The 25,754-nt window shown below is 38.0% G+C and overlaps 1 protein-coding gene across 13 annotated transcripts in view; it reads right to left on the reverse strand.

Annotated features, from left to right (window-relative positions):
* The window catches only part of YAP1 (Yes1 associated transcriptional regulator), a 103,679-nt gene extending 79,736 nt beyond the window's left edge, over nucleotides 1–23,943 (reverse strand). For 4 of the 13 annotated variants that reach the window (XM_019712698.2, XM_019712696.2, XM_019712687.2 and 1 more), the window contains exons 1-2: nucleotides 22,781–23,940; nucleotides 19,582–19,832 (exon numbers count right to left, since the gene is read on the reverse strand). In XM_019712698.2, the coding sequence (XP_019568257.1) occupies nucleotides 19,582–19,832; nucleotides 22,781–23,101 (572 nt within the window). In that variant the 5' untranslated portion in view covers nucleotides 23,102–23,940. Of the gene's footprint in view, nucleotides 1–19,581; nucleotides 19,833–22,780 lie in introns of all 13 variants that reach the window. The other 9 variants (XM_019712697.2, XM_019712691.2, XM_019712686.2 and 6 more) reach the window with 5 other exon arrangements.
* Nucleotides 23,944–25,754: the final 1,811 nt, after the last annotated feature.

Here is a 25,754-nt window from a genome sequence, read left to right on the forward strand (position 1 = left end):
CGATTTCAATTTGCTACTATTTTCACGGTTATTATATAAAGTCAGAGCAACATGAGTGTAAATGAAATCCTTATTAAATTTTAATCCAATGTGTAAGTACTAACATAATTAAGTCAAATAAAATACTGGTTTTCTCAAAGCAAGATGTCTATGTAACCTCTCCTCCCTTAGTGCCTATACCACATGACCTGCTCTTAGGAATAAACAAGGACACGTAATAAAGGACATTTATATGGTCCTTTACAGTTACATAGTACTAGCACATATATTATCACAAATGTATATAAAATAATAAAGGGAACTTAAATTAGCAGCAGTTGGTGGGGAAAGGAAGTGCTAGCTAAACTTTGGCATCTGTAAAATGAGATCCACCCATTTCACAGCTTGATGTATGCGCTTAATGATTTAGACCAGGGGTGTCCAAACTGCGGCCCATGCAGCCTGCAATCCATTGTCAATTGGCCTGCAGCAAATTCCAAAAATATATTTAGTTTACTTAAATAAACCAGGTGAGGCAATACGTACTTCACCTCGAGTGAGTGGCCCAGTTGTTTGTGTATGCTACCGCATATGGCCCTTGGTGAAAAACGTTGAAAAAAGTTTGGACACCCCTGATTTAGAATATATATGATAAGTATATGTTGAACCTGAAAAGTCTTTTCAATTCATTCAATGATTAGATAAGTGGATGCATACATCAGAATCACTGGGGGAGCTTTTGAATGAGTAGATAAGTCATCGTTACTGATATCATTCTTTTAAGGAACATGGTAAAGAAATTAAAGAATCCTACTTCAATTCAAGAAGTGTTTATTAATCGCCAAATGTGTATGTAATGTTAAATGAGATTATGAGAAATACAGCATAGATTTAACTCAGTCTATCAAAAAACTTTATTGATCACAGAGACAGCCACAGATTTAATAGAGATAGCTGGTGCTATGGAATGACACAGGTAGATGGGTATAAATACTTCACCTCTTCAAGGCAGACTCCCATCTATAAAACATGTAACATTTACAATTTTAAGACTACAGAGATTAAATGAGATAAGGCATGGTAAGTATTCATAAAGCAAGTATAAACATGGCTACTCCAACTTTAAAGCAGTAATATCAAATGTAGCACATAACACAAATTTTACATGTTCAAAAGGAAGTTTAAATGTTTTTCTTTGAAATTAAATATAAATATAAATCACTACCCTACTCACAACATATTAACATTCTTCCATACATGTAATGAATCATCAGCAATTTGCATTACTGGCTACAGTGGATTAAAAAATTTCTAAGTTGTATTTGACAATCAAAACAGTCCAAAATTAAAACTGATTGTAAAGGAGATTCCAAAAGATATGGTGTCTGAGCTGGCTATCCTGTGGCTCTGACAACAATGAATAGCTCTTGTCTCAGAAGGCTATAAAAAAGCCTTTTTCTTAAGGCTCTCAGGGATAGGGACTGCCTGTCAGTTTTTGTGCCAACAGAGAACATACAAATGAGAAAGAGCTGTCAGTTTAAATCTTAAATTGCTGTTTTCTAATATTTTTTTTACAGTTCAATAGATGATAATTCATGGGGTTAGTATTTGCTCAAACAGAACGAATATTTCTTAAAATCAGTTTGCATTCTTACTGAAACTATAATTCCAAACTAATCACTGATTATTTATCTAGAAAGGTCAGCCCTTTCTAACTCTTTCAGCCATAAATATTAATTCCATCTTAATTTCTATCTAGATCCCTTAATGTCATTGTTAGAGCTTTTCCACTTTTCATTTTTCTCCAGGTTAAGTCACACTCAGAAAAACCCCTCCTCCAAAATACCCTTCCCATTGCCAACATTACTGTTTTGGCTTAATGGTAATATTTATATATCAAACTTAGTATACTTTATGTTAAATTGAAAGTATTGTAAATACAACATCACATCAGAAAATACTTAAGTTGATATTTATACATAGACCTGGGAATTCATGTGAATTCTTAAATTGATTTTTCAGTTTTAGAGCTAGAAAAGTTCTTAGAAATCATATATTTCAATTTACTGATTTTATAGATGAGGAAACCAAGGCTTTTGGAATTAAGTGAGTAAATCAGCCAGCCAGCCAGCCAGATTACTAAGCATATGCCAGACACTATGCTAAGTGCTTAAGACGTAATGGTGAACTGAATAGGCCTTGCAATATCCAGTGGGGGAGACAAGCAATCAGGCAACGGAAATTCAACTAAGAAAATCACTCACAAAAAAGCAAAGTCATCAAAAGGATTCAGTATTCAGTACAGAATAAAATCCTGTTCTATCTAAACCCATGCATCCCTCGAATGCAACCAAAGGCCAAACTCCTCCACAAATCTTCTCCCAACAACTCTAACACCGCAAGCAATCTCATCTTTGGGTTACTAACAGACTACTTACTTACCGTGTTTCCCCGAAAATAAGACCTAACTGGACCATCAGCTCTAATGTGTCTTTTGGAGCAAAAATAAGACCCAGTCTTATATTATATATTATACTATAATACGATATTTTATCGGTCTTATATTAAAATAGGACCCGGTATTATATTACACCCATCTTACACTAAAATAAGACCGGTCTTATATTAATTTTTGCTTATATTATATTTATATTATATATATATAAAATATATATATATACATAATATATATATTTTACATTTGCTTATATTAATTTTTGCTCCAGACGCATTACAGCTGATGGTCTGGCTAGGTCTGATTTTCGGGGAAACATGGCAGTACTTAGGGCTTACCACATTGTTTAGCAGTCCAAAGACATTTTATAATGCCATTACTGTTTTGTGTACCTGGCTTCCTGAGGACAGGGACCACATGCTCTTAAATGCTCATGTTCTTCTTCTACACGGTGCTGACGCTTTCTGAAGGCACCAAAACAGATCAAAGTAACAATGCTTCTGAAATGACTTGGAAATGTGTAAAAGCAACTCTCACTATCTTTTGGTGAGCAGTTAGCATGTGCTGGCACTATGCTGGGTGCAGGGTATACAGTACAAGTGTTTTAAGTGAAAACATATTCCCTAACACAGGAAGATTCATGGGAGGCCAGAAGAAGGGACTCTAAGGCAGACTTGGGACTAGGAAAAATCTGAGAAGACACTCTAGAATTAAAATTTGAGCTGAACCCTGAAGGAATTTGTATCTCACTTAAATAGTTCCTGGAGGCGGGTGTATGTGTAAGAAAATCCAAAAAGCAATTTCCAAAAACTATCATTTAGCTAAACACTATAGAAAATAACTTAAATCTCAATCTAGGTCACATAAGTAGGAAATTTCTATTATAACTGCCAGTTAAGAAACTCACGATTTCACCCAATGTGTGAAATCCAAGAGGATTAATGCAGTGATTAGGTTGCCATTTCTAAAAACTCTAGTATTTGGGGGGCATCCTATAATAATACCATGTTTCTCTGAAAATAAGACCTCGCTGGACAATCAGCTCTAATGCGTCTTTGGAGCAAAAATTAATATAAGACCGGGTATAATATAACATAATACCAGATATAATATATATAATACCAGGTCTCATACTAATTTTTGACAAAAGGTGCATTAGAGCCGATTGTCCGGCTAGGTCTTATTTTCAGGGAAACACGGTACTCTTCCTTTTCCTTTTAGTCTATGTTGTTGACTAAACATAGGTTGGACTAAACATAATCATGGGTTGAGGGGCAGGGCAGAGGGGTAGTTACAGAGACATAGTAAATTAGGAACTACTTGTCTCTTATAGGTAATGTCCATGAGTAGAAAACCATTTCATATATCCTAGGTAATCAAAGGAACCTTTCAAAGAATTTGAATTAAAAACAGATTTCAATTCTCGTAAAATTACTGATTTTACCAACTGATGCTTTCTTGAAATTGAAATTACAGGTATAGCAAAAAACCATTTTTCTCAGTCATTTAAAAATGTACTAAAATTGAATCCAGAACAATAGGGAAATAGATTTTTAATAGGACAGAGAAAATTCTGTAGAACACTGCCTAATTTTTTTAAGACTTCAGACTGCAATACAGAAAAGCTCCTAAGTTCTCCAAGTTTGATACCAAAAAGTGAAAGTTGTGGAGGAGGCCAGATGGCTCAGTCGGTTACAGTGCAAGCTCTCAACAGGCTGCTAGTTCAATTCCCACATGGGATGGTGGGCTGCGCCCCCTGCAACTAAAGATTGAAAACAGCAACTGGACTTGGAGTTGAGCTGAGCCCTCCACACAACTAGACGGAAGGACAACGACGTGGAGCTGATGGGGCCTGGAGAAACACACTGTTCCCCAATATTCCCCAATAAAATAAAAAAAATAATAAAATATCATTAAAAAAAGAAAAAAGAGTGAACGTTGTAAAATCCACAGATCAGAAGCATTCTGTTTAAGATAAAACCATTCATAATAATTTTATCCTGAGCAGATTGAAGCTCATTGGTTTTCATTTCATCATCAAACACAAATGAGACCACTTCATTTTCTAGCACTATTTAAAAATATATATATGGAGAGAGAAATGAATGATGTTTCCATAGACAGACAACAAAGTTACCTAAACTGTGAAAATCAAACTCCTCTTAAACAGACTCCAGGACTAAAGGATGTATACGTTAAGTTGAAATCCCTCTGATAGACAACTCCCAACATCTGTTTCTGTGAGTTTACACAAAACTGCTGGACAAGATCTGCATTTGATAAGATAACCTGATTTTAATTAACTAAAAGCAAGTGGGGGATGGAGGGAATCCCATTCTTAGATGCTGAACTAGTTCCTGAAAACTCAAAAACTAGCTTATATCCTATAACCGATAAATAATCTAACTGTTAAGAAACTGGGTTTAGAATGCTTGAAACCCTCCTGCTCTTTAGAAAGTAAGCAACTGACAACAATTGAAGAGGGCAAACTTTGCACAGCAGTAATGCTGAACTCTTACTTCACACAGGCTGCAGGGTGGGGGCCTCGGCGACTGCTGGCATGCAATCACTGACTTGCTCAGCAACTTGGCTGTAATGGCTTCAAATTGCAGGCCTGAGGAAATGCTCCATAAATAGCTGCTCTTTTTTCTTTTGAAGCCTCTTCATAGACCCACTACAACTCCACTACCAAAAATGGAGGAGTCACCATGGAACTTTAAAAAAAAAAAAAAAAAGTCCAGAGAACTAGGGATATCCTGCTACCTAATTCACTATTTAAATTCAACTTTTAGGTAACATTAATTACAATGAATTAAATCAGTTTTTTATAAGCACTCAACTTCATGAAGAAGAAAAGCACTGTCGTTTTATAAGCCTTTAGAAAAAGAGAGATGTGCTTAATTTTGAAAATTAAATGTTTGAGAATGTCTTTGTTAACTCCCAATGAAGCAGCGATCCTCGATTGTTCATTTATAAGCAACCTGGAAACCTAGACGCATGTGGTGTGGTCACAGAAAACACTTTTGGAAGCAGGAAAAACAAACACAAACGTTCTAAAGTCACTGTGATTTCTCACCAACTCTGTTACGTGTATTTATGTATACTTACATACACATATATAGCTTGAAAATTCAGGTAATTTACTAGTCTGTAAATTAACAGAAATTCGACAGTCAATTAATCAAGTGAAATCTTTTAGCAATAACACTACAGATTTTTCTCAACTTAATTGAATTCAGGTCGGGAAAGAGAGCAGCAATATAATTAAATCAAAAAGAAGTAGGTACCAGGAAATCCAGGTTCCATTTCTGCTACAATTTTCCATGTGAGTTCACACTGAAATTAATCTAAAGATAAATAACTTAAAATGGGACAGGTTTTTTTGTGTGTAAAATACTAGAGTCAAGTTCTAGAAAATAATAATTAGGTGTCAATTGCAATTCATAGTCTTGAATAGAAATGTTAAATTGTGACCAAAAAGTCCATATTCTGTCAAACCTACTGAATGGTTTAAAAATAACTTGCCTGATTTGCTGGTCTCTCAAGAGGAAACACCTATCAACTTGTATCACATTATTCACAAAAAATGAGATTTTACTTAATAGTATGAACTGTTTTCCAGTGACATATGTTCTACCCTCAGTTTTTCAGGTACCAGATGATAATTTATTTGTCTTGAACGTTTTTAAAAACTTTCCATTTAAGTGAGGTAGACTGAAAAACATGGCCAAGATATTTTGCAACTCCTCCTATCAAGAGGCAGAGTCTACTTCCCAATCCTTGAATCTGGGGTGACCTTAACACACAGACCAACAGAATGTAGAAGTGACATTATGTAACAGCCTCAGAAGTTTTGCAGCTTCTTCCTCCCTCCTGTTAGAAGGCTCCACCAACATGTAAGGAAACTTCTGTGTGCACACAAGAGGTCATGTAAGCATACAGCAAGCAGCAGCAACCTACAAGCCAAGGCAACAAGACGAAGAACGAAACCTACCTTGCTGGCACCTTGATCTTGGATTTCACAGCCTCCACAACTGTGAGAAATACTGGGTGGTTGCTTAAGCCACCCAGTCTATGGTTTGTTATGGTAGCCTAGCTTACTAAGACAACCAGTAACAGTAAATGACCTCCAAGTGACTTAATATAAAGCAGAGTTGAAATCTTAACAGCCTAATACGTTGCTGTCAACTATATTCATTTCTTAATTACCAGTATTCCTGAAACTCCTTACTTCCTTCCAAAACCATACTAAACTCTAAGTTTAGGTAAAGAACTCTGACTGCTCTGTGTCTCACAAAATTTTATTAATAAATTTAAATCCTACAGTGTTTTAAAAAACAAAATTTAGTTTCCACAGTAGCTTATAGTAGTGATAGGCAAAGTATTAGATTTGTTTTACAATTTAAAAAAATTGATTAATAAACAAGCTCTAAAAATATTTATCTGGTTTTGGTAATGTAAAATGGATTAAACCATCCGATTCAGCTTTTCTAAAATTCTAAAGCTTAATTTAAAAACTTCTTTAAATATGAAAGCAAATGTTTCAGTCATCAGCAGCTTTCCTACTGTTTCCCTGAAAATAAGACCTAGCCAGATAGTCAGCTCTAATGCATCTTTTGCAGCAAAAATTAATATAAGACCGGGTCTTATAGTAAAGTAAGCCCGGTTCTTATATTAATTTTTGCTCCAAAAGACGCATTAGAGCTGATTGTCTGGCTAAGTGTTATTTTCAGGGAAACACGGTATGCAACTTTAAAAGCTAAAAATTGTAACTTTTACACCATATTTTACTATTGATTCAATTTGTGCAGTGATAATATCTAAAACAGAAATAGTTGACCTATGAAAAGGATTTATAAGAACAGACAAACAAACAAAACAGAAATAGACTCATACAGAGAACAAATTGATGTTGCTAGATGGGAGGGGGTTGGGGGATGGATGAGAAAGGTGAAGGGATTAGGAAGCACAAATGACCAGTCACAAAATAGTCACGGGGATGTGAAATACAGCATGGGGAATTTAGTCAATAATGTTGTAAAGACTATGTATGGTGTCAGACGAGTAACGGACTTATGGGGAAATCACTTTTTAAATTATGTAAATATCTAACCACTATGCTATACACCTGAAACTAATATATAATAATACTGAACGTCAACTATAATTTAAAACATATAGTCACAGGATGTAAAGTACAGCATAGGGAATAGTCAATGGTATTGTAATAACTATGTACAGTGTCAGATGGGTAGTAGACGTGTTGGGGTTATCACTTTGTGAGGTGTGTAAATGTCTAATCATTATGTTGTTTTGTACACCTGAAACTAATAATAAAGAGAAAAAAGGATTTATATTCATTTTGCATACTTCTAATAAAGTTTACTTGGTAAACAAATAAACATTAAGCTAAATTTAAACACTACAAGAAAAATGAAAACAATTCCTTTCAACTAGAATTTTCTGACAAATAGTGTCAAAAAGTATCAAAAATTGTCTTAAATAGGCTGTAACCTCAAAATAAGCTTTAAAAATACATACAGGATACAATTGTATTTTACAATGTTCATGTAACGGATAGTCCTCACTTATAAAACATTTTTCTTTTCAAGCAAACTAAATGGATGAAACTAAGCCATTTAACAGTTTTTCAAGTGTTTTGATATTTGAACTGGTTGTTTTAAAATGCCCAAAATCAGAGGGCAGACTTAACTACAGCTTCACCGAGGAAAGGAAGAGTCTCTTAAGATACAAATGTTATTCCCGTTGGGAAGATTAAGCCTTTTGTCTGTTACCAGAAAAACTTTTTGCAGCTCAGTCTGACTCCCCACCCACATTCACTGAATTGAAAATACTAATTCCATAAGGATAACCTGAGTCCAGTCTCTTTAAGGTCCGATAACCACCACCTCATTACTTCTGCCCTGAATTCCCATGAATCTACTCATTGGCACCACTTTTACAACAAAATTTTCTTATTTATTTAATTCTAAATCAGTCAAACATTCCCCGTACATGGAACAGACTTGTCATACCCTAAAGTAGAACTATGATTCATATATATCCAGAAAACAAGTATATCTTTTTAAAATAGCTCTAGCTATTTGAGTTTAAGAATAATCTCAAACTTATAAAATTAACTTTAAATACACAAGGTAAATACTCTACTGTTTTTTAACATGAAGTTGCACAGCAATAATAATCGTGCAGGGACTGAAGGCATTAATCAGGTGACTATCAACCAATCGACTGAAATAAATGAGCAGTCAGTATGGGGATCAAACATGTGGTGATGGAAGGAGAACTGACTCATTTTGGTGAACACAATGCAATTTACAGATGATGTATTACAGAATTGTACACTTGAAAGCAGTATTATTTTATCGACCAATGTCACCCCAATAGTTTTAAAAAATAAATAAACGAGTAGTCTAGGGATGTCATCTGCCAATAAATACATCAAAAGTTACGTACATAATGCTGAACAAAGAGGACAAACCTATCTTTATTGAGCTTATACTTAGCTTCAACAGGTTCTCCAGCGAGAGACGGCAATGAAAAGGCCAACAAGATGAGTTACAGTGAATGGAGTCTTGAGACCCATCTAGTTCATAAGACTGACATATTATTAAAACAATGCCTGCTACATAAAACCACTAGGTCGATGTTTACGGAATCAAGAGACCACTAAGCACATATTAGTAAATTCAAAGAAAATAACCAAGAACAGCAGGGAGAAAGAAACTATAACCACATCAATGCAAGAGACCCAACACACACCACCCAGAACCAAATGGGTCTTTTTTGAGAAACATCACCGTGTGTCTGAGGGAGCAGAGGTAGCCAGGCACTGAGAGACAAGCCGTGCAAATTCTTATGTGTAGTATGATGGGCACTAACTGAAAACTGAAAAATAGACAGGTACACAAAGGGCATGCTTTGTCTTCAAATACAGAGGACAATGATATTAATTTTATATATCATTGTCTAAAAACAGTAATTATTTTGTCACTCATAAGAAGAGATTTGTACCAGTCCTAACAGGAAAGCCTGCACACTCTCCAGCTGGGAGGGGTTAAAAGTGATCCTATTACATCATCTGGAGCCCATCCAAACTACACAATTTCTGAAACATAACTTATATCAGTCTGAACATGTGTAGAGGAAAAACAGAAACATCTGTATTTTGGCCAACTCTTCCCCAGAGGGGCTTTTTTTTTTTTTTTTTTAAATCTTAAAAAAAAAAAGTTATCCAGGAGAGCTTGGTAAATTTTTTAACTGTGACCCTATTACTGGTAAGGATTAGTTCCAAGCAGGGTCTCAGAAATCTCTATTTATTTAGCTCATTTCAAACCTTAGCCCTTGGCTATTTTAACACACTTCCGTACTCTACATGTTTAACTAAGATGTATTGATTCTGTTCCATTCCTCCACACCATTCACTATTTTAATACCCTCTACAACCCATAAGTATCCACTTTTTTGGTATCATTTAACATTTTTCACTGATGGCTAGAGTGCTGGTCTGGTTCTGCACTGGTCACTTAAGATTTTAGCAGTCTTTAAAAGGTTTACTTCCTCATTTTCCACAAAAGAGTTACATATGTAACTTTTTTACCTAATCAAGACAGAGATTTATGAAAAAGTGAATCTGGAGAAATTCAACTTGAGATCAACAACAAAGGGTCCTAACACATTTTAGTTACCACCTCTGGGTGAATCTATTTTAAACTAAACCCAGTTTTCCTGCAAATTCTAACTACTTACATCTCCATGGTTAGTTTATAGGTAAAGAAAATACTCTCTTTACATTAATACTACCCTATGACATCTACAGTGGTCTATTGAAGACCGAGCACAGGCTACTTTTCTGAACTATCTATGAAAAGGAGCACTTGCCAGGGAAAGCAACAAACTATACTAAAATAAAACCAAGTTATTCCAGGGCTTAATCTACATTAAGTATGCCAATAATTATTTAATCAATTTGGATATGAATAAATATTTTCCTTATTCTACCACCATCTACATTGACGAAAAGTGGGTGGAAGGAAGGAATGTAGGAAAGACAGACATATGCTAACTTCATAAGGCTGTTTTACTTTAAAGCCTTACTTTTTAAAGCTGTGCCTACTAGACAAAGTACTTGAAAATGACAGATATGATTATCTCAATCATCATATATAAGAACAGGAATTAAGTCTCCAGTCTCTCTGCCTCTTCACATTACTTCAGAATCCAAACCCTCTGAACAAAACTACTGCCCAATGCCAACCTATACAAACTATACAGTTCCCCCTGTAAGAAATTGTAAACTAGCAACACTGACACCAACCAAGACAAATGTAATTGAATTAATCATTTGCCTGGTAAAAGCATTTACTTAAGTATTTATTAAATAATGATCCTGCAATATTTAAGTTAAATCTTATGAAATTGTCTGGTCACTGTTTGGGGCTTTACATAATCAATCTAATAGTCACAAATTGGACTCACAAAAATTTAACCTACGTACAACTTTTTAAAATCCTCTTGCACACCCCTACGCCCCAACCTGGTCCAAGCAGGAGATGGGAAATTTTATGTTCCAGAGCAATGAAGCCAGAGGCTCTGGATTCAGATAGCTGGCACAGCCAAGACAAGGGCTGAAGCTCCACATTGTCCAGCACTAAACCACCTATCACCACCACTGCTCTCCATAAAAAGGACTGTAAATTTGTATCTGGAGAAACTGCCCACTACAAAAGAAGTTATGTAACTAAGATACTGACATTTAGGGCCCTCCACAACTTCAGGGCCTGGTTGGTCCCTGTTACATCATTCTCCAGCAAAGCCCACCTAAAATACTCAAAGTACAGAAGAAAATTTAAAAAGACACATCTACTATATTATCAGAGAGATACTTTATTACTACATCCATGAAACAAGAACATCTTATTAAAAATAACAAAGGAACAATGAACTCAGAAAAGAGTCCCTGGAAATTAAGACTGATAAATAGCTTTTTGGAAAAAATAAATCAACTGAAAAATTAAAAGCTAAGGTTGAAGGAATCTCCCAGAAAGCATAACAAAAGACTAAGTGAAGGAAAATAGGGGGTAAAGATAAGAAAATTAAAGAGGTAATCTGACTAGCCATTCCAGGAAAAAAGAACAGATATAACCGATTGGAAGAAATTATCCAGGAACTAATAAAAGAAATCTTTCCCACCACAGGACAATTAAGGGCAACTATACTGCAAAACTTTAAAGGGCACCATTCACACTGAAGATTCAGTTTCCAAATCATGCAATCTTTACAATGAATTAAAAAAGGCACATCATGAAATTTAAGACCATCCCCCAAAGGTAAAGCAAAAAAAACCCAAAAAAACCAACAACACAAAAAGCACTAGAGGCAGCCAGATGGCTCAGTTGGTTAGAGCGCGAACTCTCAACAAGGTTGCCGGTTCAATTCCCACATAGGATGGTGGGCTGTGCCCTCTACAACTAGATTGAAAATGGCAACTGGACTTGGAGCTGAGCTGCGCCCTCCACAAGTAGATTGAAGGACACGACTTGACTTGGATCTGATGGGTCCCGGAAAAAGCACACTGCTACCCAATAGAAACGAAAACAAACAAACAAACAAACAAACACTAAAATCCTCAAGGGAAGCAAATTGGGTTTAACTGCTCAATAAGAAAACTAGGGCCAGCCCGTTGGCTCAGGTGGTTCGAGCACTGCGTTCCTGACGCCGCGGTCATGGTTCAATTCCCACATGGGCCAGTGAGCTGCGCCCTCTACAGCTAAGATTGTGAACAACAGCTCTCCCTGGACCTGGGCTGCTGTGAGCGGCCACGAGCGGCCGGTGGCCAGCATGAGTGTCCCGCAGCTAGCGTGAGCTGCAGTGTGCTGTCGTGGACTGCCGTGTGCTGCCGTGAGTGGCCGGTGGCCAGCAGCTGGCAAGAACTGCCGTGAGCAGCCCATTGCCTCAGCCGGTGGGGGGGGAGCGCAAGGCTCATAATCCCAGCATGGGCCAGGGAGCTGTGTCCTACACAACTAGACTGAGAAACAATGGCTTGAACCAGAGTTGGTGGGGGGGCAGGAGAGGCAGAAAAAAGGGGGAGAAAAAAAAAAAAGAAAACTAGAAACTAGAATAAAATGATGCAAAACCTTCAAAACTCCAAGGGAAAATAACTAAACCTTGAACTCTATAACCAAACTTCCCATCAAATGTTAACAGATTAAGATATTTTTAGACATAAAAGATCTCGTCAGTTACCTACCAAGTACCTTTTTTTCTCAGCAAATTCCTACAGATGAGCCAACTCCAAGAGTGAGCAAGTTAGAGAAAAGCAGTACATAGGGTATCCAATTATGAATGATGCAGGTACCTGCCGGGATGAGAATGAAGACGTCCCAGGAGACAACTCTGAAACAAGCTGAGCGCAACCAGTCTAGCTCAGAGCAGGACAAGAGACTCAGAGATGTCTCCAAGGGGGCAAAAAAGGAACAGAAATACAAATGAAAAAACAAGGCAATTAACAATTCCAAGAAAATATCAAAGTTGTTTGAAAAATCATATTACATTATACAGCTCAGCTGCAAATCCTATAGTCATAACAATTTAAAAATGCTTTAAAAAGTTAAGATTATACTGGAAAGATTAAGAAAGGAGGATTTTAGGGGTACAGAATATTTAAGAAATATAGTGTAGCATATTTTATAAATAGGGAATTTTTTAAAGTATGTGGGGGGGATTTCAAAGGAGTTGGACGTGTACCTCTGGAGAACGTAAGTCAGATAAAGAAAAGTGGGTCAGAATGGTTCTTTTTCTTTATAAACTTTATAGTACTATGGGACATTCTAAATTTATGTATGTTACTCCCCTAAAAATTAAATTTCAAAATATGTATTTATATATTAGGCAATGAAAATAAGTATCGTCAAGCCCCTCTTGGCAGAATCTAGGTGCTTCCTCCCCTTTCTCCATTCCTGAATTTCTAATAAACATACTAATTTTATAATAAAAAACATACCCCTTATTAAAAAGAGATAAAATCTGACACAAGTGGAAGGAAGAAGAGGGAGGGAGGACAGTTTCATAAATATAAAACAAAGGAATCCCACATTTACACTTAGACAGAAAGAAATCCACATTTTATCCCCATTTCCTAGATGGTAGGGATGAGTCCCTTCTCAAAAGCCTTTGCTCGATATTAGTCACTTCATAATATGTGAGAAGTTAAATTTCAAACAGCTTTCTAGTTCACAATGTTGTGATAGCACATAGCAGCACTCTGAAGAAAATCATCTTTATCTAAATTCCAATCAAAGTCTATAGTAAGTTTCCATGCATGAATCAAAAAGTACATCTCTCTAAACATAGTCATTGGCCAAAGAAAGACCTTACTTTAAAAACAAACAAAAAATCTCACTTTAAGCAAGCAATTACAAGAGGAAGGACGGAACTTGTAACAAAAAGTACCCTCACTACCTCCAAGTCAGTATCCAGCTGAACATTTGGTAAATCTAGTGATTAACACGATCCAGTGAAGAGATTATGAGAACCACACTAATGTGTAGATAAGTAATAGCACCAGCCACAAATAAACTATTGTAAATATTTGGTGGAAGAAAACAACAGTATGTTAATAGCCCCATTTGCAACATTATTCAGAGAAACACGTTATCATTTGATGTATTAGAGATTATGATTTTTCTCAGGGTAAGAGGATTCTCCCAAACAAGGATTAAACTACTGACCACTTTTTCTTGTCTGAAATATTAAAGGGAAGAAGCAAAAAAAGGACCATTGTGACTTATACCAAACTTCTTTGTTTGCTTTTAGAAGGGGTCAAGCCCTACGCAAATGGAAATGCTTCTACGGTGGTAGTACTTGTTCCCAGGAAAACTTGGTGCTACAGTACTTGAGCAACCAGAACCACGAAGCAATTCTTCTTCATAAAAACAGCAATGCCCCTTTCATGGCTTGAAGTTCTGATTAATCCTAGAATCAGAAGCCCTTTTTGTAAGAACTGCATCACTTAGTAACCATAGTTATAGAACCACACGGCTCTTTAAGACCTCCCTTTATACAATGCTACTCAACTATTATTAAACTTTCAAGCCATAATTAATGGCTAAATTATGCTATTACTGAAGGTAGCAAATTAAGTTTGAATAATCTTAAGTCTTAACAACTGATTTTTAAAATGACTTCACTTTGATTTGCCCTAAGCCTAAACTTCACTATACATTTTGACAGCTAACTGGGTTAGGTTTAGAATTTTCTTCTTCCCAAAAGTCTTAAGATAAAAAAGGCAATTCAGAGTTATGCTAGCATTGTTTTGGGATGCTAATTTGCATTATTTTTTCTAACTATAAAGTAAAATATATTTCTCCATATTACTAGTGAGGACTAATCTCAGGGTATCAAAAACATTTTTTTTTTAAAGTTTTAGTTAGTCAAATACTACTTAGGGTTTTTTTTTTTCCTTAATAGTTAACATGAGGCTTTTGGGAAGGAATATTTTTTTGAATGTTATTTTTTAAAAAAAAGAAAATTAGCCTACCATGTTGTAGCCCACTGAGTTTGCTGCACTTATACATCTAGTTTGTTAACTAAACATCTTTCTTAGTTCACATTAAAAGTAATCATTATTTTCCCCAGGAAATACATTAATCTCTATGTTCTATTTATTCTGTCACATCCACTATCTTCCAACTGTTTTTCTTCTGCCACTGTATTCAACAGTTCCTTCGGAGTTTTTCTGCCTAAATCATTGTGTCACTGGGGGCCATTCTTCCCTGGGATGCCCACCCACTGAGCAGAAGCAAGCATTTTTTCTGAGAGCTGAGGTAATACTTTCATCTTCTCTCCACTCAGCCTCAATAGCAAGACAAACAGGCAGAGTCTGGCCCTCCCCTCAGATAGGGAAATACTTTGTGATTGCAATTTGAATTGTTTTTTGCAGCGTAATCAACCTGTAATGGCATTATTACAAGCTTTCCATTTTTAAAGGGAAATCATTTGAGTCACACTTGATATAGCAAGAAACCCCCTGCCAAAAACAAAACAAACAAACAAAAAAACCAGAATAGCCTTATTCTTTATGTAACTGTTCCTTTTAAAAAGATCTAATGTTTATTATGGTAACAATACACACTGTAGGTGTTTATAGTCTTCTGGGCAAGTGTTTAGGAGAAGCATAGATCAAATTACAACAAGAAACAGTTTAATTATCTTTGATACATTTCTAAGGTAACTTTAATTAGGGCATTGGAGCATTAACTTATAAAATAACTTATGTAGCAAAAAAGAAACAATTTATAGTGATCAATAACATCTACAAGGCAAGTTCATTCAATGTTAGAAAACTGGGTAAGTTATACACTGCGATGTTAAAAATCTCTGAAAAAATACCCTTTTAAACCGTGGATCGAGATATTGAATATAACTTTTAATCAGATCACAAGACACAAAAAGTCTTGACTTTTCAAGGTTTAAAAACACTGTAGTAAGTTATTCAGAAAGTGATAAACCATAGAAAAGAAACAAAATGATGTTTTAAAAATTAGAACATTATTAAAACAATGCAAATCTACAAACTTTTAAAATCATTGGCTTAGATTTGTTATATCAAAGTATAAAGTCCTATGTGGTACATTATATACAAAGAAGATCTTTGTACATGGTAATACTTACAAGGCATCAGATTCTATAAAATAAATCTGAGAAAAACACTCCTCGTAACCACACATATTATAGAATACTAATTCAGGAAGTTATTCAGCTGCTTATAAAGAAATAGGAAGTTGTTCACCAACTACTTGAAGAACTATTTCCTGTAGGAAAACTATAAGACAGCTGAAGAAAGCAATAATTTTCAGAGTAATGAAGAGAAAGGATTCTTTTTAAGTAGAAGCTCAATATACAATGTTGAACAACTTAGTTTTAAACAGTAAATTCAGTGAACAAATAATATACATAATATACAGACTAAGCTTTTTTAATAAACTTCAGAATCATACCAGAGCTTGAATATGTGCTGATAAATGTAGTTAGTACCATAATTCCCCCTTATCTCTTGCCAAACTACGGTACAAGTCTTCTCCAGAGGATCTCAATGACCTAGGAAGGGCTTTAAAAATGCTAATGATTGCCTGTCTATAATCCTTCAGTAATTATGCTGCCTTGAAACTAGAGGATGGGCTAATTGACTTCAAAAGGTCATTCATCTATGGTCACAGGCAACAATTTGTTGTTTACAAAGTAAACATTTCTAAGTTTTCAATCAAATTACATCACATTGCATGTTTGGACCATTTATGGTCAGATTTCTTCATGCCAAGTATAAATCTCAATAAGTTACATACTTTGTAACTTAAAAGTTACTTCCAACAAGTATCTAAAAAGATGTTTAGTAAGACATAATTTTTCACTGTTGAAATGAGTGTAAAGTATGCAACTAGTTTAAATCCTCATTCTACATCTATCTGACAACAATCTTTTTTAGACACAAGAGGAAAATATTTAAGTATTGATTGTAAAGAGAGCCTGATTTTAAAACATCAAAATTAGGATAAAAATGAACTTTGACAACAGCAACTTGGCTCCAAAAGCTTCATTTATCATCACCTTTGACTCACAGTCAAGATAGATATTAATCATTTATTTGTGAAGTACACAGAAATAAATTGTTATGACCACTCATACAGCCCATAATGAATGCCATGAAAGTAGCTTAACAATTGGATCTGAACTAATCTTTTGATAACTTTTCTCCAAATTACATATTGTTCAATTACAGATACTCTTTAGAAAAACAAGACTAGTACCCATCTTCCACACCCAATGCTTAGGGGCCCTCTCTACAATTCCTGACAGGTACCAACTAATTCATGATTTTGCCTGCTTTTACTGGCCGAGATCCACCTCTCAGGGAAAATTTCTATTTCTGAAAGGTTTGAAATGAGAAAATTGAATTCCATGGAGTCAAAATCCTCATGTTGCTTATCATATAATATGCCTAATTTTATTTCCACGTGAAGAGTCCCTCAGAAAATTTTTTTCCCATTTTTTTATTAATTGAGGTATAATTGACATACATTATATTAGTTTCAGGTGTACATAATTCGGCATTACTATATACTGCAAAATGATCACCACAATAAAGTCTAGTTAACATCAATCACCAAACATAGGATTTTTTTTCTTGTGATGAGAACTTTTAAGATTTATTCTCTTAACAACTTTAAAATAAGCAATTCAAAAGTCTTGAACAATCATGTTTATTTCTTTTTTCCCAGTTTTTTCTTTTTCAGGTAAACTCTCTACAACTGCCATCATTACTCATATGGCATAATTTTCATATCATTTTGGCCTGGTTTACCTTCCCTACTGGCCCACTCGAGTGGGGTGTTCAAAGTGGTGTGGTGTGTTATCTGTGTACACTCTTCATTAATCCATCTTTATCAATATCTTTAAGAAAAACACTTCTCAATGGAAGAACCACTGAAAACTCTAAAACATTATAGAATATTTATTTCAGTTCAAAACAAAAAGATTGTTCAAAATGAAAATGTAGGCAGATGTCCCCTATAAGCAATTATTACAATATACAAAAAAGACTAAGAAGAGCATCAACGTTGCTTTTTAACCTTATACTTTTAGCTACAGAATCAACCACAGAAAGGAGGCAAGCAGGTCATTAAGCTGTTTAAAAATCTCCCCAGGTCAGCATGTGACCCGGCAGGGAGAGGTTCAAAAAAGCACAGCCTTTCTTTTTCCTCCTAACAACCTGGTTTGTTTCCACTCCTTTTCCCTTAAAGACACATCCTCACAGCTAGCAGCTCTTTCAATCATTTACTTTGGATGTCTGCTTGAGAACAAATGATCTTGCTCATGCAGATGAGTTTGCCAGACTTATGTGTACTTTCCAGTCTCAGGCCCTTTATTGTTCTGGTTGAAACCTGACCCTTTGAAATGGATACCAGGACACCAGAAAACGAATTAAAAGAAGAAAAAAATTGCAGGAAAGGGGGCAAAAACTGTAGAAACTTTTCAATATCAAACATTTTCCTCTGCTCTTCTCTTAAATCTTATGTTACAAAGTAACAACCTACGCTGAAAGAGTCAAAATTAAATAATTACTAAGAGAATAAAACAGTATCATTAATTGTTTACCTGATCTAACAAATAAATGTTACATTTGCCTTAAGAGTAGATTGTCAAGACAGATCTCAATGAAAACAGATTATTTTTCACTTTATTATCTCAACCTGATTAAATAATAAGCTACCTTTTTAAAACATCAATTTCAGTCTATAATAATCACTTTTAGAAAACATTCTGTATACACTTAATCCAAACAAGCCAGATAAAAATATTAAGGTCTTACCTATAATTTCAAAGTGAAAGAATATAAAATTCTTTTGATTTTTTCAGTTTTAATGAAATGTTACCATTTTCTTAAAGACAAAAAGTCTGATAAAAATAAATGACCCAATGGCTTTGTTATTGTTTTCCTAGAGAAGGATTCTGTTTTGAAGACCTGCTAGCTTGAAAGAAGTTTGCCACTGATTGTATATTAAGCCTGAAAATTCATGTTTGTCTACATTTTGGAAAGAAAACCTGATCAATCACCTCCAAAGGGTTTGTCATTTCACAATCTACTATAAAATTAGACTCCCAAAGAAGTCTTAACTTATTTTGTAGTTCTTCTTTGCCAATAAAATATTTAAAAAGATATTAGTGCCATACATATTTCCTAAGACTATGCCAGCCCTATAATTCTCACAATTTGAAATTTTTCATGTTATTCTTTCAGTTCTGAGCTAGGCTAATTAATAGATTTGGCACAAACTCAAAATGAGAATATCCAAATTGCCACAAAAGAAAAGATTAAAGGACTCTGAAACAAGAACCAATCAAGCTTTCAAAATATTACCCAACTAAAGAAGGTAATGAGATCACACCAAACAAACAAACAAAAAAAATGTGGAGGATACAACTGAACTTGACATATTAAGTTAAATATAACATTAAGAAATATTAAATGAAATATATAAAAATAAATGACGTTATATCTTGACACCATTTTACTTTGTTTTCCAAAGTACATTTTTCTTAGAAAAATATCTCCGATCATTACTTGCACTTACTTTAAAAAGTATCTCTGACCAGAAGATGTCTTCGCCATCTCCCAGCCTGCTGGCAGAGGCACGTCATCAGGTATTTCAAAAGAAGACTGTCGAAGGTGTTGAGCAGTGGGTGTAGCTGCTGGGCCAGAGACGACTCCAGTGGGGGTCAGTGTCCCAGGAGACACAGCTCCCAGCTGCAGGGAAGCTGGAGAGGAATGAGCTCGAACGTGCTGTGGAGTCAGGGCTCCTGCAGTGCCTGCATCCGTACTGGCCTACAGGAATATCAAAAAACAAAATTTTCTTAAAAATTGTTTTTAAATAGAGTCCCTTTAAATTTCCTAGGTAGAATTTCATTGCAACCAAATATCTAAATACCAAAGGCAAATTTCAATATTTAATATTTGACATAGAATATAGGTTTGTAGATGGATACTTTTAAATGGTTTATGTAATTTCAGTATGAACTTTTACAAACATTTGTAATTTTACTGATGAGCAGTCCATCTAAGTGAATTTCTACCTACTACACATTAGCTGTGCCTTCTACATATTTTAGAGGCAAACAGTACAGAATGAAACATCCCTAAAATAATAAATGTTGAATTTTAAAACCTAATTTCTAAAAGGCCAAGGCAGTATGGGTGCTTTTCCAAGTTCTAAAATGTTCCAGGTATAAACACAACCCAAGGAATATAATAGCTATGCATTCTTTTTCTTTATTTTAAACTAGGTTTTAAGTAGTTAATATTTTTTAAGCCACGCCCTATACACAAGACAACTGTCATTTTTTCTCATCATGAACAAATGCCATCAATAAAGCAATCATCACAAGTTATACAACTTTTATTGGATGCAAGATTCAGAATTATCCAAATATTCTTGAAAGCCACCTAATGAATTAAATGAAAACCCAACCATGTATTTGTATCTAGATGATAAAGATGTCAACAGTTCCATTACAATATAACTTAAGAACTTACACATTTGCAAGTTGAGCACTATACAATAGCAGAAAAAATTCTGCACTTAGACCCCAAAGATTTGGGGGGGGTACAAGCTGGCTAGCTAGTGTGACACGGCAGTTTTCTCATTTGTAAAATAGCTGTTTTCATGATGAAAAAAAGTGCATATATATGAATGGATTTATAGCCAACGTTTTGTGGATAATAGTATTTGCAACCCATCTTCTACTATTCATAACTCATAGTTATTTAAATTCCTTCATTAGAATTAGGGTTGACTATGAAAGAGTTTAGAATTCCCTAGATTCATATAGGCAAGGAAGGGAGACTGGAAGCAATCAGCAGAGGTGTTTATGCCTTCAAGTCATGTACATGTCTGAGTTTCCAATCAGAATATATTTGAATTAGGAAATCATTAGCAGAAATAAAAGTCAAACTTACAGATGCACAACACTCAGTTAAGAAACTTATTAAAAAACAAACAAAACTTAAGTAGACAATGAATAGTATGAATTCATAAACTGCTGGATATAAATTCTTGTGTGATTATTTATTAGAATAAGTACACTTTTCAGCTGCAATTCATTTTGGCTTATTGATGCCACAAAATGGGGAATTCAGTCTCCTATGTGTATTATACTTTCAAAACATGTTAAGTAACTAGCAGCATAGCTGTGTAGTATGTAGGGTGCAATGCCAACACATGAGTCCAGAAACCCACCTCCACGAAGAGAAAAAAACATACCTAAGTCTACTTCTTACAAATGGAAGTGTTTAGGCAAGCAGCTATCTCATTTTTCCTTCCTCCTTATAGCTCAGGTTTTAGTCTGCAGGTTAAGTTCTTCTGAATTCTAAAACCCTTTGGCCTGAGGTAGGAGAACATATACAACAGGTCTGCAAATAGATAGGGGAATGGCAGTGGGGGCGACAAGTCTTTTTTCCACTCCAGTTACAGCCCGAGTGGACTAACTACATCGCAGTATTTGGAAAACCAATTAACTTTTGGGCAAAGTTCCTATGCTGAAGTTTAGCCCGAAGCAAGTTCTTTTTTAAAAAGGAAAGAAAGAAAAAACGACACTAAACAAATCTACTGGGACCTGTTGGAATGTTAACAAGTTCATAATAGTTTCACTTCAATGTTGCATCAAGTTGACAAAATAATCGAACGTTGTGTAGGCGAACAGCCGTGTCCATATCCTCAATAAGAATTAAAAAGCAATGGCGAGTCTCGAATTAGTCATCGCTTCCCAAACATTAACTTGTAATCACAGTTGAACTAGGCAGGACTCGGCTATGAGTCAACCTGCAGTGTATTTTCAAAGGCTTGTGTTAAAACCAAGGCACTGTAAAGCGCAGCTCAGGTCCTGCGCAACGTGCAGATGTGGCTAATTTAAAAGCATTTCAGCAGACTGTAAATAATAGCCTACAATTGGGAAATCAACACGTGAACCTACTAAGTTTGATAAGAGTGAGCCTGCCCGAGTTCCAAGGCACAAGGGAAACACAGGGGTGAAAGCACTAACTCCATAAACAACTTCCAGGAAAGTCTGGATCCTGTATTCATAAAGCGCCGGGGCCGCGAGGAAAATAAATGCTTTCGGGAGGGGGAGGGGGAGAAAGAGTAAGAAACTACAGGGACTGGATCAACCCCCACCCCTAATCAACACTGGAAAACAAGAGAACAATTATTTGACTCTCCAGGAGGCTGAAGTGAACCGAGAGGCCCCGAAGGAAAGGGGGCTCGGGGCTCAACTTCACAAACTCGGCCGCCGCTGGCAACTCACCCACACACAAATGCCAGAGGCCCCCCTCCCCCTCCCCACGGCGGCGGCGGCGGCGGGAGCGAAGGTGCTGAGCGCGCGGAGGCGCGCGCATTGTGCAAGCCCACCGCGGCCCGGGCCGGCTCTCCCCACCCCCTTCCTTCCTCCCCACCTCCCCCGCCACTCCCGCCAACCTCTCGGGAACCCCAGGAAGAAAGAAAGAAAGAAGGGGGAAAGCACGCCCCCCGGGGCTGCAACCGCAGAGAGAAACTCCGAGGGGAAAAACAAATCTCGGCTCCAGACTCCGGGAGGAGCGGGCAGCCGGTAACCGCGGCCCAGCAGACGCCTCCGGTTCCTCCACTTCTCTGCGAGACCCAAGCCCCGCTAGAGCTCCCGGACCCCCCATCTCCCGGCCAGGGCTGGCCACCGCCGCTCCCGACCGCCCCCGGGCCCGGGGCCCGCCCGACGGGGAAGTAGGCAGAGGAGCGGCGAGGTTACCTGTCGGGAGTGGGATTTGGGCTCCGGCGGCTTAAAGAAGGAGTCAGGCAGCTTCCGGAGCCTCATGGGCACGGTCTGGGGCACGTTGGCCGTCTTGGGGTTCATGACGGCGTTGAAAAGCGCCTCCAGGTCGGTCTCCGAGTCCCCTCGGACGTGCACGATCTGGTGTCCGGCGGGGGGGGCCTGAGACGCCGCTTGGGACCCCGGGGGTGCCGGCTGCCCGGGCCCGGACGGTGGGCCCTGCCCCTGGGGGGGCTGCGCGGACGGCTGCCCTTGGCCCTGGGGGGCCGGCTGAGGCGGCGGCTGCTGCCCGGGATCCATGGTTTCTGCCTCCCCCGACGCGCACCCCGACCAGGCGGGCGAGGGCTCCGCCCGGGCGCCCCGGCTCGACGGGCCGAGACCGGAGAAGCGGCGAGGGCGGCGGGCTGGGCGGCGGGAGCGGCGCTCTCCTCGCTCTCAGGGCCGGGGGGCTGCGCCGCGGCCCCGCATCCCCCGCCCCGGCGCCTCCGCCCCCGCCCTGCGCCCGGGCTCCACTGGTCTGGCGGCTGCGCCTCGGGAGGGGCTGCGAGAGACCCGGACCTGCGGCGCCTGAGAACTTTTTTCCTTCACTCCTTTGACGGATGCCAGACAGCTTGTTGCTTTTCCCCTCCCCCTTTCTCTTTTATTTCCTTTTCTTGTTCCTTCCTTCCTCCCTTTCTTTTCCCTGGCGGCGGCTGCGCCCGACTGAGACAGAAACTCGCCTCAAACGCCAAAACTAAAGTTGAGAGAACCGCCCGCCCGAGCCGCTCTCCGGCTCCGCCTCCTCCAGGCTCTTCCTTCCTCTGCGCGCCCGCCCGCACCGGTCCCGGGACCGGCCGCCGAGGGAAACTTTCCCCTGCAAGTTACTACATTCCAGCAGACTCCCGGCGTCGGACGCCCCTCCCGGCCGCACGTGACCAACTCGCCCTCAGCCCAGGCCTCCGCCGGGGCTTTTCCCGGTCGGGACGAGAGCACGCCCGTCGATCCGGGCTGTGAGCGCTGCCGGCCCGGCGACCAACGTTGGGTCCCGCCTGGGTCGGCTCTGGTCTCTGCGAACGCGGCCGCCCTTGGCCGCAGGAAGTCCTCCCGCCCAGCCCGGCCCTTTCCCAGCCAGTCCTCGGGAAAGGCTGAAAGGCTCCCAGTTCGCCCCGAGATGCGAAATGGCTAAGGCTGAAAGACGTCGGGAGGGGACGCGTAAATCCACTTAAACCCTCCCCGCGTTAGCCCCACTGGACCAACCGGAGTGCCAATGCGGGTTTAAAGCCTCAAGGATAGGTTGGAGTGAATATAGATACCTGTAACAGGCACTTATTTTAATAAGGGTCCTTTTCTTAAAAACATTAACTTGATTTTTTTCACTTTGTAATACGCAAAAAACTCCTTGAAAGGGATAAACGATTACTGGAATATGAAGCTTTGAGATTAATCAGTGACTAGTAATTTACTAAAATACAAAATTGCCTTGTTTAAAAGTGAAAACTTTTTTTTACCACTGAAACTTGCAACATAGTCATGAAAACCTCAGCGCAAAGAATCAGTGCTCAACTTTGGTTAGAAGCATTCCTCTGTGTGCCTGCCTTTCATCCTCAAGGGGGTGTGAGCCCACCCCTTTTTGTTATCTCTGTGCCTGGCACAAGGGTGGACTCCATGAATGTCGACTGAAGGAAAAAATGAATGGGAGAAGAGCTCACCCAGGCACCTGGTTCTCCATGTGGTAGAGCAAGGAGTCCATTTGAAATCATTAAAAGCAATGAAAAAAAAAATTAACTCATACATTCCGACTTTTTAAATAATTAGCAGCTTTATTGAGAGCATTCATATACTATACAGTTCATCCATTTCAGAAACTCAGTGTTTTTAGTGTATTCAGAGTTGTGTAGCATCACTCTGATTTTAAATCCACTAGCCCATTCTAAAAAAAAAAAATCTAACTTCTTGTTTTAGTGATGTTGTCTGTAACGCTAGTGGATCAGATGTATGAATAGGTTGAAGCAAGAAAAAGTCCCCAGAGCAAAAAGATAATCTTCCTCCAGCCAGGACCTGCCCAGGAGAATTTTGAGGAGGGATGTGTATCATTTGCTATGGTAGGGCAGGGCCAGGGGAAGAGGCTTCAGGCCCTCGAGATTCTAAAGCAAGGTCCTAATCAACTGCTCTGGACCCCAATTGCATGTGAGAAAGGAATCCCCCTCAAAGATGTCTGATTGCTTCTTAGATTTATCCCCACCCCCATACCAAAAATGTTAAGTGCATTTAACCATAAACTTGTAGGTTCTGAAGTTACAGAGATTCAAGTTCAGATCCCAGTTCCACCCTTTACTAGCTGTGAGACATTGGACAAGTTACTTATTTCCTGTTCTTTAATTTCTTTAATATTGGGGTTAGGGGTAATAACAGCTACTTCATATGTTGAGGAATTAAATGAGTCAATGGATATAAAGTAAGTACGTAGCCCAGTTTTTGGCCTGTGATGAGTTCTGCACAAACGTCAGTGATCGTTGTTGTCCATGTTTACAGACTACTTCACATGTAGTAAGCACACGGCCTCTCCTTTGCAGCAACCCCCCCTCAGGATCCTGCTGGCAGTCCCTTCCTCGCCTATCCAGTAATCAATCCACACAAAGCCTTTGGGCAGAAACCATGCATTAAAAACTTCAACTGAAAAAAAAAAGAAAAAAGACTTTTTAAGAACCAAAGTGATTAAAAACTTGGGATTGTAATGGAAGCTGTCCCTTAACTAGAGCATTTACTACTGTGAACACTATAATTAAAGGGCTTAGGGTACAGCATAGGTTCCTTTGTTCAGTATTGTTTCACCTGCCATTAAACTGAGAACAAAATTACTTTGATAAGTGGATTTGAAAGACTGTTTGGAGTGATTTTATGTTCTGTAAGCACCTCTATAGCATTGACCAAGATTTTGTAATTTACTATTCCTCATTTATAAAATTTCAATCAG

The sequence above is a fragment of the Rhinolophus sinicus genome, linkage group LG06, assembly GCF_036562045.2.
Source record: "Rhinolophus sinicus isolate RSC01 linkage group LG06, ASM3656204v1, whole genome shotgun sequence".
NCBI lineage: Eukaryota > Metazoa > Chordata > Mammalia > Chiroptera > Rhinolophidae > Rhinolophus > Rhinolophus sinicus.